The 15,163-nt window shown below is 41.7% G+C and overlaps 1 protein-coding gene and 1 long non-coding RNA gene across 4 annotated transcripts; one reads left to right on the top strand and one right to left on the bottom strand.

Moving 5' to 3' along the window:
* Positions 1-1,828: 1,828 nt before the first annotated feature.
* Positions 1,829-5,485, bottom strand: LOC121398119. The gene is made up of 3 exons (XR_005964119.1): positions 4,831-5,485; positions 2,500-2,579; positions 1,829-2,252 (listed from the first exon to the last, which is right to left on the bottom strand). It is a non-coding gene; the product is annotated as an uncharacterized LOC121398119 (long non-coding RNA).
* Positions 3,856-12,549, top strand: sult1b1.L (sulfotransferase family 1B member 1 L homeolog). Of its 3 annotated transcripts, XM_041575424.1 has the most exons (10): positions 3,856-3,908; positions 3,999-4,061; positions 5,245-5,370; positions 6,867-7,050; positions 7,184-7,312; positions 7,395-7,492; positions 8,730-8,856; positions 9,028-9,122; positions 9,195-9,375; positions 12,054-12,549. In XM_041575424.1, the coding sequence occupies exons 4-10, from the start codon at positions 6,867-6,869 to the stop codon at positions 12,164-12,166; spliced, it is 927 nt and encodes a 308-aa protein (XP_041431358.1). In that variant the 5' UTR covers positions 3,856-3,908; positions 3,999-4,061; positions 5,245-5,370; the 3' UTR covers positions 12,167-12,549.
* The last annotated feature ends 2,614 nt before the right edge of the window (positions 12,550-15,163 follow it).

Here is a 15,163-nt window from a genome sequence, read left to right on the forward strand (position 1 = left end):
AGAGGGACTTGGATGATTTCTTGGACAGACATAATACAAAGGCTATTGTGATACTAAACTCTATAGTTAGTATAGATATGGGGATATATCATTTATGTGACAGTAGGGAGGGGTGTGTGTATGGGGCTGGGTTTTCATTTGGAGGGGTTGGACTTGATGGACTTTGTCTTTTTTCAACCCAATTTAACTATGTAACTATATAAATATGTAACTTTTAAAAAAAAATGTATTACCTTTCTCAATTAACCTAATAGGATGTATGGTTTTAAATCTGTGTATGTTTCTATATTGATGATTATAATGGATAATATATAGTTAATGTGTTTAATCTTTTACAATAAGGATCAAAAGGGTTTACTTGTCCTTTAATATCTCTCAATGCATTTTATGTGAAGGGCCTGTAGGTGGTGCAGGTATACTGACAGGAGCATAACATTTAAACCTGCCATTGGGATTGGTGCGTGTGGCACAGGTGTTGGTGTCACCTGCAGGGGAACGGTATAGGGACTGAACAATAATCTGCTGATAAGAAAACAAAGTGAATTCCATGGGAAACGCACAGAGCTCTAGATTATACAATGCTGTATTGTAGAGGAGCAAATCAGGAGCACTAAATAAGAGGTGCAAATCACTTTCTCCACCATCTACACAATTGAGCTCATTGCAGCCAATAGAGTGGATCATAGGCACAGGCATGGTCAGTTTGTATTTGTTACCAATTATAATAATAATATAATAGCCAATCATAGCCCTTAATTTGGCACCCCAGGAACATTTTATATGCTAGTGTTGCTCCCCAACTCCTTTTACTTCTGAATGTTGCTCATGGGTTCTAAAGGTTGGGATCCCTGGTCTACACAATAAGCTCTCTTATCTACAAAATATACTCATACCTTTTCTCATGAAAACCATATGGTTTGGCCAAAGTTGGCCTTGGGAAGTGTGGTGTAATTTGCCATGGAGTTCTCCTTCATTGCCTGGAAGGTGTCATGGATTAGGTAGGGGACGCTGTGGAGACTGATGGGGGAAGGGCGAGTCCTTGAGGCAGGAGCTGTATGTGCCTAGGGAACACGTAAAGGGAAGGCAGGAACAGGGAGACAAGGGCATAGTCTGACTGGAACAGGTGAAGAGTGAAGCAGGACAGAGCGGGCGAAGGTCAGGACCAGATAGGACAGGACGATGAGGTCGTAGATCGGGGGTAGACCAAGAGGATGAGACTGGACGGTGCGGGCGTAGATTTGGGGGGACAGGACAGTGGGAGGACAGGCTACAGAAGGACACTGGAGCAGAAGGAGACTGGATAGCAAGCTAGCAGGGGAGAACTGGATAGCAGGAGAGGGCTGGAAAAGGCAGGGCAAGATGCAGAGTGAGATGAGGGGGTACAAGGCAGGGTCAGGAAGCAAGAATCAGGAACAAGCGAGGCAAGGTCAGTACAAGGTGAAGTCAGGGAATGGTACAAGGCAGAATAAGTTAAGGCAAGATCAGGTTTGAAGTGAGGAACATAGCAAGATACGGAATAGCAAGGAAAGCTGGGCAGGGCAAAGTCAAGACAAGGTTAAAGCAAGGCGAGATCAAGGTTTAAAGCTGGACCGGAGCAGAACTAGAAGGGGAAGGGAAAGCAGAACAATACAAGACAAGGTTCAGAGCCAGGCAGGAAAAGACAGGGAAGAGTTCAGACAAGACAAGGAAAGGAGGCTAGAACTGAAACCCTTAGCTAGGGACAATGCCACACTGCTAGTCTAGGAAACAATGCTCTGTCAAGGTGTGTTTGGAGGGCTGACCTTAAATAAGGCAGAGTCAGCCCTGATTGGCTGATTGCAACTAATCAGGCAGCAGCTGGGCTGGGGCTGGAGAGGCCAATCAGGCTGCAGCTGGGCTGGGGCTACCGAGGCCATGTAACATATAGCGAGCAATCCTACAGGTTGCTCACCTGGCCAAATGGTTAAGGTATCATGCCAGAAACCCAAAGGTCCCTTGCTCGAATCCCAGCAATACCTGACAGAAGGAAGTGTAATCCTTGATCTTCACAAGAACCTCATTAGATAAGTCTTTCCCAAGGAACTTCTTGACTTTTTGAATCTCGCACATTGGGTTACAATAAATGAGGACAAATGTTCTATTTTAGATGTCTCCATGACATTTCCTTATTATCAGACTACTCAGCTTTCTAATCTTGATCATGTCCCCATAGAAGATAAAGATCTTGTGTTTGTCCATAGCTTTCTACCAACCTAGTACATGGTCCCATGTCACTGCGAGAAGAAAAACCTGGATTTAGTATTCATAGAAACCACTTCATCTGTTATTTTGCAAGCATCACTTACTTCCTACAACAAGCATGCTAAAACCATAACATATTCTCTATGGATCTTCAATAATTTGCACACCCCACCCTGCCCCATTCACTAGGAATAATAATGCTATTACTTCTCTAATACAGATTCCTAATTTTGCTATTGATACATAGACATGACGGTTCCCTATTGACTGGGAGCTCACCATCTCCAGACAGGAATGCTGAGAAGTTCTCCCAGGTAAGAAACCATAGAGTCCTTGGCATTTCTGGGAACATAGACAACCTGAGGGATGAAAGAAATCCATATTCATACAGGTATAGTCAATGGAACACAATATGTAATGGGCACTGTGAATACTTATGTACAGCAATAGGAGGAATTTTATTTATTAACTATTCTTGCAACAAAAAAAAACAAAGCAAAGTAACAATTCATATCAAATACACGTAATCTCCCAATGTCATGGTGATGCATATCTCCCAACATTTGTAAAATAGAAAGAGGGAGAAAAAGATCTCGTAATTTTTTTGACCACACCTATTTTATGGCCACACCCCTCTTGCCGAGCTTCCCTTGGCAGACTAATCAAGTACAGGACAGAAATAAAACACACACACACTGATCACTATTAAATACATACATCCATTTTATAACTAAGAAGCCATATTGGATACACTTGATCACACTTACATTCATACATGTCCTGCCATTTGTATCACAATCCTGTAGGTGGCAGTGATTTATAGGCATAGGCTGTAATGGGTTGAACCTCACGGTGCCGCACTCTGCATTTTGTGCCAGCGATTAAAGGGGGCAACGCACTCAGGCCAATAGCAAATAAGCCCTAATGGTTCCTCAACTGACAACTGTTCATTGTTTACTTCCCTGGAATGACCAAAAACCAATGCCTTTAAGGCTTCACACAATAAAAACTTGGTTGGTCTATCTCCCTTGTATCCTCCATTCCCTTTATTAACTTAATAGCCCTTCTTTGTATTGGCCCATTTGAGCAATGGCCCCCACTACCCAATATATACACATTTCAGTACAGATCAAGGCCTTTCTGGCACTTCCAGCTGCCGACTTCCCCTATACTTTCCCAAACAGCCTTGGAGTTACTCCCCAACTCCCATTGTATTCCTGACTCTCCCACCCGGCAAAGGGAAATGGCCTTTCCGCTTAGTGAAATTCTCTTTCCTCATGTTTCACACTTACAGGGCTGTGACTGTTGCACGGACTTGAGGGATCTGTAAGGTGAATTACATGCTTTGCACTTCTTATATTTATAATATCTTTGTATAGAAACACCACATTAAAATATGTTATTTAAAGGGCAAACAAAATAGCAGGGATCTGTACAATTTCTGATGTTTGCAACTGTAAGTTTAACTCCAAACACCCCAATGGGAGGGAAGACAAACCACATGGAATCTTGTTTTCCCTGCGATAAATGTTTCTTCTGGACTTGATTCAAAGTAGAAGGAAACTGCTGTTTTTCCTGCAGATAATTGTAAAATAGACTTTCTATTTGTATTTTTCAGGCCGGATATTCCATCTGTACAGCGGGCCAAATTCTTTGCTCGGTCTTCATTAAAACATTGGCACCTCCAGGTATAAAAGATGCCAAAAAAGTTATTGCTTGCTATTCAACTATTTATTGCTCAACATTTAATTCATCCTGTACTTCTCTTTTGCTTTTAGTCATTAGGAGAGTAACATTTTTGGATTTGAAGTCTACATTTGCACTTGAGACACTTGGGAAAGGTAAGTGAAATAGCAGAACATGATGAACAGATGAAGACAGTAGGGCCAGATGGAGACAACAGGGATGGAAACAGTAGGACAGGATAAAGACAGCAGAACAAGAAGGGAACATTAGGACAAGATGGGGACAGCAGGAGAAGATGGAGAAGACATGGCAAGAAAGGAACATTAGGACAAGATGGAGACAGCAGGAGAAGATGGAGAAGACATGGCAAGAAAGGAACATTAGGACAAGATGGAGACAGCAGGAGAAGATGGAGAAGGCAGGAGAAGCATAGGACATTAGGACAAGATGGAGACAGCAGGACTAGATGGAGACTGCAGGAGAAGATGGAGAAGGCAGGACAAGAAGGGGACATTAGGACAAAATGGAGACAGCAGGAGAAGATGAAGAAGGCAGGACATGAAGGGGACATTAGGACAATATGGAGGCAGCAGGACTAGATGGAGACTGCAGGAGAAGATGGAGAAGGCAGGACAAGAAGGGGAAATTAGGACAAGATGGAGACAGCAGAAGAAGATGGAGAAGACAGGACAAGAAGAGGACATTAGGACTAGATGTAGACAGCAGGACAAGATAAAGAACAGTTCGATGAGATGGAGATAGTTGGAGAAGATGGAGAAGATAGGACTAGATAAAGACAACAGGACAAGAAGGAGACATTAGGGCAAGATAAAGACAGTGGAACAAGATGGAGACAGTAGGACAAGATGGTGTCAGTGGGACAAGCTGGAGACAGTGTATATGAACTGTACAAACATCTCCCACCTGATTGGTGCATGGTGCTCTGCAGTGCATAGTATCCTTCCTCCAAATCTGCCTCTGCTTGCGCTATCTGCTCCACTCCAGATTAAAAGTTTGTTTTATCACAAGGACAAGATGGAGACAGCGGCACATATATCAATGCTGCCCAATAATAGATATTGAAGTTATTCAGCTGTAAGTGGGTTCTGTAGTTTGTAGTTCAACAACAGCCTATGGGTCCAATGGCTAGATTTTTTTTGGTTATGATAATAAAAGGTTTGTGTGTGTTGGTAAACAAGTAGATAAACAAGTAGGTACAATGTGTGTGTGTTAGTGAAGTCTATATATGGGTTAGTAAACAAATAACTCCGTGAACCTCTCTCCCCCTTTGTAAGATGACGTTTATTAGACTCCACCTTCTGTTTCTCTCTCCCACAGGGACCAGCCCAGCACAGTGACGGCCGTCCTTCCACCTTATTTATATTTCATAAATACTCTTTCCAAACAGAGCCAGGACAGGGGTGGGAACGGCTGGACTATACAGACTGCAGCACCCCAGGAACTGTGAGTAGCCACATGGCTCCTCTTCTAACATCATGGTACACTGCCCTTAGTTAATCAGTCAGTGGGTAGTTCTGCAAAAAGGAATAAGCTCATCTACATTAGAAAAAATAAAATGGACTCCTGAGTTAATCATAACTTAGCACTGGTGATTTGGGGGGTTCCAGGGTTACTAGTTGTATGATAAGGGCTAGTGGTGAAGAAATAGTGGTAGGATAAAGGGATAGTGAATGGTGTTGTGTATTGTGTTGGATAAAGTTAGGTCAGAAATCAACTGTATGTACAGTATATGTAGTTATGTGTCTGTAGGTGGGTGTATATATGTAGGTATGTGTGTGGGATGGATATTACTTGGGCGGGGGTTGTTGTTATTACTACTGGAACATAAGGGGTATAGTACTGAAGATTTTGGGGGCTTAGAAGAAGTTGCCCTATATTCATATCTATTTCTTCAATGGAAAGCCATCAGTTGGTAGTCTCCCCAAACAAAAACTTCACCCCTCCACCCTATCCCCTAACTGGAAGTATTTTATTCTTTAGAGGCTTCAGAATTACTTTTTTTGTTTAGTGACACCAAGTTGGCAAATTGCCATCCAAGTCAGCGTCACCCTGTGGACTGCTCCCCAACTGTTACAAGGCACACTTATCCACATTGTATCCATTTTGAACATTGTTGTTCAGGTTTAACATGTGTAGACTTGCTCGAAGGCTAGCGACCAATCAGAAGTTAGCGTTTAATGTTAGCTCCAGATATTATATTCTAATAGGCCTTTAAGAAGGCACATCCTGATTTGGTCATGTACATTGGCTGCTTCCTAAAATAAGGACAACACACCTGGGTATCCTATCGGATAGGCTTGCTCCGCTCAGATTCATTCGCTCAATGGCCAAATAAACAGGTCCATTCTATCTAAATAATTATTTAGATAACAGGCAAGTTGGCCCATGATGGCCGCTGGAATTTTCTCAAGCTCAAATAATACAGTGAGAGAACAGTTTGTGTGTCAGTACTAATGGGATGTGATCATTGGGGGAGTAGATGTTGGATACTAGTTGAAGAGGAAGTCAAATACGGATTTTAATATTGCAGAAATTTATTTTCCACCACTAATCTCAAGGGAATCACAAATGAGAATCCTCTTCATCTTCTCTTTACCTTCAGTGCCCAACCAGCCATTTTTCTTAACATTAGAAACCTTATCGGTTCTTCCCACTATATCTAGACTTTATTACCCCTATCACTTCCTGGAGTGCAATTAAATCTTTAGACCTAATGCTGGCAGCTTCTGTGGCCCCACTGAAAAAGCTACTCATCTAACAAACCCTTCAAAGGGCTGGAGATCAACCAGGGCATAACTTCCCATGGCATTTCCTGATGTTGATGTCTTTACTTATTCCTGTTTATAGAGTCTCTTCTTTCTCTGAAGCTTGAAGCTTTGAGTAGAGGAAGTTCTCCAGAAAAGTAATGGCTAACATCTTCCTTTCTGCTCCGGAAACAGATGAGCCAATTTTGGGATTACAACCAGGCTATACTGGATGCACCACAGGAATTGTTCTACAGATTCCAACTGATCCCTGTTCATGGGGTCCCCATTATGAAGCCCATTGCAGATAACTGGGAGAGGATAGAGGCATTTCAGGCAAGGCCAGATGACCTCCTCGTTGCAACCTATCCCAAAGCAGGTGAGGTTGGATATATTTCTGCTATTACTTTCTTGTCTGGATACAGCCAGTGTAGTTTGGCAGCATCACTCTAAGGTTATATGGATGCAGTCGCATGTCCAACACTTTCTTTCCCATTTCTGGTGTTGTGTAGGTACCACCTGGATGCAGGAAATAGTGGATTCCATCATTAACGATGGAGACCTGAAAAAAGTGAAATGTGCTCCTATGCACGTCCGATTCCCTTTCCTGGAAATCTGCAACCCTCCACCCGTCCCTTGTGGTGAGTTTGCGTCTATAGCAGAGCTTTGTTTCCCCAAATGACACGACTGTGGGTATCTGACTGACGATTCTGTGCCTGACAGGAGTAGATATCTTGGAAGGGACGACATCCCCACGAAAAATAAAAACTCATCTTCCTTATGAACTCATTCCAAGATCCTTCTGGGAACACGACTGCAAGGTAAGGAAACCCATGGAGTAGAAAATGACAGGCAGGTGGAGAAAGAATGGACTGTAGCTACAGTAACTATCAGAGCCTTGCAGAAATTATGGTCCATCCATATTGAGGCCACTTTAAAGGAGAAGGAAAGGTTAAAAGTAAGTAAGCCTTATCAGAAAGGTCCATCTAAATATACCAGTAAACCCTCAAAGTAATGCTGCTCTGAGTCCCCTGTCAAAAGAAACACTGCATTTCTTTCTTCTATTGTGTACACATGGGCTTCTGTATCAGACTTCCTGCCTTCAGCTTAAACCTCATTGCCCTGGGCAAGAGCATGCTCAGTTTGCTCCTCTCTCCCCCCTCCCTTCTCTACTGTAATCTGAGCCCAGAGCAGGGAGAGACTCAGGCAGGAAATGATGTCACACCATGTTAATACTGCAGCTCCTATCCTAAACAAACAGAGAGTTTCTAGAGTTTTTTACTCAGATATGGTAAAACATTCTACAGAATAAATATAGCATTCTAGCTTGCACTATTGCAGCTAATCTATTGGCAATAAAATGCCTCCGTAGCTTTCCTTCTCCTTTAAGCCCTAAATTCACAAATCTCACTATATTTACATCTGTCTAAGCCACACTTCTGTGGGTTTAATAGAGCAGGGGTTCCCAAGTCCAGTCCTGGAGGTTTGTCAACAGCCACAGTTTCTGTTCAACTCACATCCAACTATAATCTTTGTGATTTTGTAACTACAGTAATGCAATAAAGTACAAACCCACACCCTTAATATTGGCTCATATTCACTACTGCAGCAAGCGATACTTAAACTACTCAGCACGTCCAGTTGTTCTAGGTTTACTTCTACTAGATATACCATGACCTGGATGTATGAAAACCTTCATAGATGACCCAGGTACACAGACACAGATTGGTTCAAAAGTTACTTGTAGATACTTTGGTATTAACACAGGGTTGTTTGATACTTCTCCAAGCAAATTTGCTTAACCCATGGCCCAGATTTGGTGGAAGGGCCTATTCTTGATTTGAAATATTACTCTTTCCAGTTCAAACCCCTGTATAATGAACTCCTCCTTATCTGTAAGCATGTGATCCTGTGTTACTGACTCCCCTTGTTCTAGGGAGAGATGAAGGAGTAAGGATAACATCAGCAATGAAATGATCATCAGAATAAGAATAAACTGTTTGGGATAATGTCAATGAATGTGAATAGGAGAGGTAACCATTTGTCTGTCTCCAGTAGGTGATCTATGTCGCCCGCAATGCAAAGGACTCTGCTGTCTCTTATTACCACTTTGATCTGATGGAAAAGACTCAGCCACACCCCGGCACCTGGGAGGAGTATGTGGGAAAGTTCTTAAAGGGAAATGGTATGGTCATAAACAACCCAATGTAATCAGAGTACAATGAAGAAAGAGGCAACGAGGAGGGAAATAATTTAGTGTTATGGTTATAACTGGAGTCAAGGCAGTAGACACAAGTGTAGCCTTTTTGTTAGCATTTTATTCAATGGAAAACATCTGTGGTCTTCCCTGTTGCAGTGCCCTGGGGCGGCTGGTTCGATCATGTTATCGGCTGGTGGAAAGCTAGGGCCAAACACCAAATCTTATACATGTTCTATGAGGACATGAAAGAGGTAATCCATGATTTCAATGAAAGTTCAACATTTCAACAAAATGTTAGAGGCTTATAGCTGTTCTCTATACAGGACCCAAAGCGTGAGATCCACAAGGTGATGAGGTTCCTGGGGAAGGATTTAACGGAGGACCTTCTTGAGAAGATCTGTCAGCACACCTCTTTCAAGGCCATGAAGGAAAACCCCATGGCTAATTACAGCACCACGCCAGCCAGTGTTTTGGACCAGTCCATCTCAAAATTCATGAGGAAAGGTAAAAAACTCTCTCTCTCTGGTTTTAACAGTGAACCCTTCCCCCTTTCCCTTTCCCATCACCATTTGGTTACATTTCCATCTCTTACTCTCCGTGTCCACCTGCTCCTTCCCCCACTGTCTTAGTTCAGGATACATGTGACGTTGACTTCCCACCTTAGCTCAGTCTTCCAGGTCCAGTCTCTCTTCCTTTAAGGAGATGTCTGATCCTGATACCCTGGTAAGTGAGTATAATCACATACTATCCTCAACCATTGGCTCATTTGCCCCTTTACAGGCTAAGCATACACATTCTCAAAACCCATGACCCTGGCTGAATTCACAAACCAGATTCTTATACTCCTGTACAAGATCTGCTGAACGTATGTGGAAGAAATCCCGTACGCAAGCAGACTTTATTCACTATAAATTTCTACTGTCCAGCCTCAATTCTGCCTTGTCAAAAGCCAAGCAAGAGAACTACAGTCCCCTTATAAACAATCACAAATCCAACCCACGACGCCTGTTTTCTCTTATCAATACTCTTCTCCATCATCAACAGTATTGGTCAACCTGACACACTCTCCTCCTGATTTCTTTAAAGACAAAGTAGAGTCCACTCCATCCACAATCAGATCCCTACCTCTACTAATACAAACCAGCTCCTCCTCCCTAAGCCCCTTCTGCATGTCTTAATTCCTTCCCTCCGTTAACAATGTCTGAAGTCTTCAAGCTTCTCTTGTCCTCTCCACTCACAACTTGCCCCCTTAACCCTATGCCTTCTTCACTGTGTTGCAGAGCTTACACTCTAGTACTTACTCACATCTTCAATTCTGCTCTAGCTTCTGAAACCTTCCCTTCTCCTTTCAAACATGCCTGTTTGAAGCCTATTCTTAAAAAGGCCACGCTTGACCCATCTTGTCTGTCAAATTACCGTCCTGTCTCATTTCTACCTCTTGCCTCTAAACTCTTAGAACATATTGTGTTCTAATGTATTACTAACTTTCTACACACCCATGATCTGTTGGACCCTCTGCAATCTGGTTTCTGACCTGGTCACTCTACTGAGACTGCTTTGTGCAGAGTTACAAATGTTCTTTAGGTGCCAAAGGTCACTTCTCCATCCTTCTCCTCCTTGACCTATCATCTGCATTTGATCACTCTCTCCTGATGCAGATTCTCTATTCGCTTGGCTTTCTTCTTACCTTTCTAACCAAACATTCACTGTCTCCTATGCTCACAACACCTCATCTCCAGTTCCACTTAATGTGGGGGTGCCGCAAGGATCTTTACTTGGCCCGCTGTTGTTCTCCCTGTACACTCTGTCTTTGGGAGATCTCATCTAATCATTTGGCTTTAATTATCATCTGTATGCTGATGATACCCAAATATATTTATCCACCCCTTCATTAATAGCTGAAACAGAGGCTCAAATCTCTGCCTCCTGGCTATCTCAAATTGGATGAACCACCTCAAACTCAACCTAACACTGAACTAATCATCTTTCCACCTTAGCCTGGTCCTACTCCCCTATTTACTAACTCTATTGATGGCTCATTAATCCTGTCAACTCAGCTCGCTGTCTGGGGGTAATCTTTGACTCCTCTCTCTCCTTCTCTGATCATATTAACACCACTGTCAAAACCTGTCACTTTTTCTTACACAATATTGCCAAAATCCGTCCCTTCCTTTCACCTGATACATCCAAGACACTCATGCATGCTCTCATCCTATCCCGACTAGATTACTGTAACCTTCTACTAACTGGCCTCCCTAACTGCCATCTCTCCCCTCTACAGTCTGTATTAAACACTGCTGCCAGAACTCTCCTCCTCTCATCCAAAAGGTACAGGCCCCTCCGCTGCTGAAGTCCTTATCATGGCTTCCTATAAAACAAAGAATAACATAAACTCCTCCTCCTCATAACCTTCCCTTCATTCCTCTGCACCTCACTACATCTCATCTCTTGTCTCTCTATATGTTCCTGCCCAAAACCTCCGCTCCTCTCAGAGCAATCGATTGGTTGTACCCCCACTACTACTGCTGTTTCCCATATCAAACCCTTCTCTCTTGTGACTCCTTATATTTGGAATGTCATTCCTGAATCTCTCAGGAGAGAATCCTCCTTCAGTGTTTTTATAACAAAACTCAAAGACTCCCTCTGGGAGCACCTGGATAACAGCTGAACTGGCACTTATATATCAGTGTAACAAACTGTAACTCACAGCACCTTAAAAAAAAAGGTTGAACTCGATGGACATGTGTCTTTTTTCAACCTTACTTACTATGTTACTATGTTACTATGTTACTAATACCCCTCTGAATTATGTCTGTAAGTTACCCTCCCATTTAGACTGTAAGCTCTATGGGGTAGGGTCCTCTAGCCTTTTGTTTCCTTGACACTGAGCACTTAATCTGTATTGTAATTATATTTTATATTTATGTAACTTGTATTTCTAATAATGCACTTATTGTTACTTTTTATTCCAATGACCCCTTGTTTGTTACTACTAATTTATTGTTTTGCTGTACAGTGCTTTGCCCTCGAGGAGCGCTATACAAATAATATTATACATACAAATATAAAGGGTAAATAAAAAAACATGAAATAGACGTTTCTTCTCTTAATGGTCCAGGAGGCCAGTGGATTGTCAGCTTGTCCCTCTGATCCTCATTGTGTTGCACATTTCTCTCCTCTAGGGGAAGTCTCTGACTGGAAGAATCATTTCACGGTTCAGCAGAATGAGATGTTGGATGCCGAGTACCAGAAGAGAATGGAAGGAACGGACCTCAAATTCCGTTTCAGTATCTGAGCGCGTCATAGACCCATGGGAGAAAGGAGATTTGGGCAGAAACTCTTCTAGGAGCACAAGGAGCCCAATGGAAAAATGAAGAAAACTTACTACAATTAAGGAAATAAAGGCTTTAGATGTCCCTGTCCTGCCAAGTCCAATGTCTCGGAGCACAAGTGGCACCAACAACAAATAACACAGGGATACACTGCAATCATGTCAGGACTCTGATTGTGGGGAACCCTATCAAGAGAGGGGTGAGCAGTGATTGTTTGGTGAGGGGTAGAGAGGAGATTTCACCATCAGCAAGGGAAGGTTTCTGTACTGCACCGAGAATCAGGTTGTGGGATTTCACTGGGGGTCTGGGATTTATATTATCAAATAAAAACGGACTCAATAACCTTCTAACAAGTCAAGGTGTTTATGTCCAGAGTTGCTCCTCAGTTTCTCATTTCTAGTTCAGTTTGTGTGGGGAAAAGGTTCAAATGAAAGTTACTCTGTCCCTAAATGTCAAATCAGAATAACATCCCGGTCTCACAGGTAACACTATCCCAGCCTGGTGCCTTAGGGTTACCCTTGTCCTGCACCCACATATCCACTCACTCACTAACTCACGAGACTTTCACCTAAACAATATTTGCAGATACCATCATTTCTCCCCAAATAATATTCTGCTCCACTCTCTCATTATCTCACACACTGACTCCTGCGAGTGTCGGTTCCTCTCCTATTCTCTGCACTTTAGCAGAGTCCCCAGAGCTCTTATAAAAAATAGGCGTTGGTTTGGGCAATCACTGTCTTTAAAGGACCAGTAACATTAAAACATTTTTTTTTTTAAATGTGTTTGTACACAACACCAAGACACATAACTTACCGATACTCCGATTGGCTCCTCTTCAGAAAAGGCGACAGGGCGACAATCCATCATGCGGCGCTCAAGTTCTCCTTCCTGGTTTTCTCCTATAGAAGACAGGGAGGAGAAATCGAGCTCGAATGATGGATTGTCGCCCTGTCGCCTTTTCCGATGAGGAGCCAAGCGGAGTATCGGTAAGTTATTTCTTAATAAAGACTTTGTGAATTTAAAAAATGTTTTAACATTTTTTTTTTATGTTACTGGTCCTTTATAAATCCCCAAGTGGGGGATGAAGGAGAAGCCTATGAAACCATTGCTGGGAAACCTGTCCCATATAAATGAAAGGATGAAGCGCAGTTACATAAGTGCTGTTGGTCTGGGCAATTAATCTCTATTAGCTGATGAGGAAGGAATAAGTATTAAATTAAATGCGTTGCTACTGACAACCCTACTCCCATTATATAAAAGGCTACTGACATGGGGGAGGATGAAGCCCATTTAAGCCAAAGTCGTGGTCTGGAGAGAGGTAAATATTTAGGGACCCCCATGTGGGGTTAACGTTGATGTGATATTGAGACTCAACAATTGTATGATCATAATTTTGTAACTAAAAACCCCTGTTTGGCAAAATACATGTATTAGCCTGGATACTACATTACAGGGGACCAGGGAATGTTTATATGTTTGTAACTGGTCAAACGCCTTGGATTTTTATTTGATCCCACAACTGCCCCTTTTCTGTGCCCCTCAGCTCCTCTCTCATTCACTCCTCTCTCACTCACACACACACACATATATATATATATACACACACACATATACACACACATATATACACACACACACACACACATATACACACACACACACATACACACACACACACACACACACACACACACACACATATATATATATATATACACACACATATACACACACATATATACACACACACACACACACATATACACACACACACACATACACACACACACACACACACACACACACACACACACACACATATATATATATATATACACACACACACACACATATACACACACACACACACATATATATACACACACACACACACACACACATATATATATATATACACACACACACACACACACATACACACACACACACACACACACACATATATATATATATATACACACACACACACACATATACACACACACACACACATATATACACACACACACACACACATATACACACACACACACATACACACACACACACACACACACACACACACACATATATATATATATATATATACACACACACACACACATATACACACACACACACATATATATACACACACACACACACACACACATATATATATATATACACACACACACACACATATATATATATATATATGTATATATATATATATATATAGACACACACATATACACACACACACACACACATACATATAGACACACACATATACACACACATATATTTACACACATATATACAAACACATATACACACATATACACACACATATAAACATATATACACACATATATACACACACACATATATATTTACACACACACATCTACAGTATATTTACACACACATATACACATATAGACACATACACATATTCACACATATATTTACACACACATATATACACACACACACACATATATATTTATACACAAACATATATTTACACACATATATAGACACATATACACACACATATAAACATATACACACACACATATATATTTACACACACATATACACATATATACACACACACACATATACACACACACACATATATACACACACACACACATATACACACACACACACATATATATTTACACATACACACACATATATACACACACACATATATATATTTACACACACTTACTGTATATACACACACATATACACGCACACACATATAGACATATATACACACACATATATAAACACACACAAGCCTTTAGTGGGACTGCTCCCCTTCTCTGCAATTCACCCCACTTTCTCCCAATCTCTCTGCCCATTTCATTAGATCTGATACCCACGTCCCCCCATGTAGCCTGGCACAGCTCCAATCAGCTCTATATACAACTATATACTAC

The sequence above is a fragment of the Xenopus laevis genome, chromosome 9_10L (genome assembly GCF_017654675.1).
Source record: "Xenopus laevis strain J_2021 chromosome 9_10L, Xenopus_laevis_v10.1, whole genome shotgun sequence".
NCBI lineage: Eukaryota > Metazoa > Chordata > Amphibia > Anura > Pipidae > Xenopus > Xenopus laevis.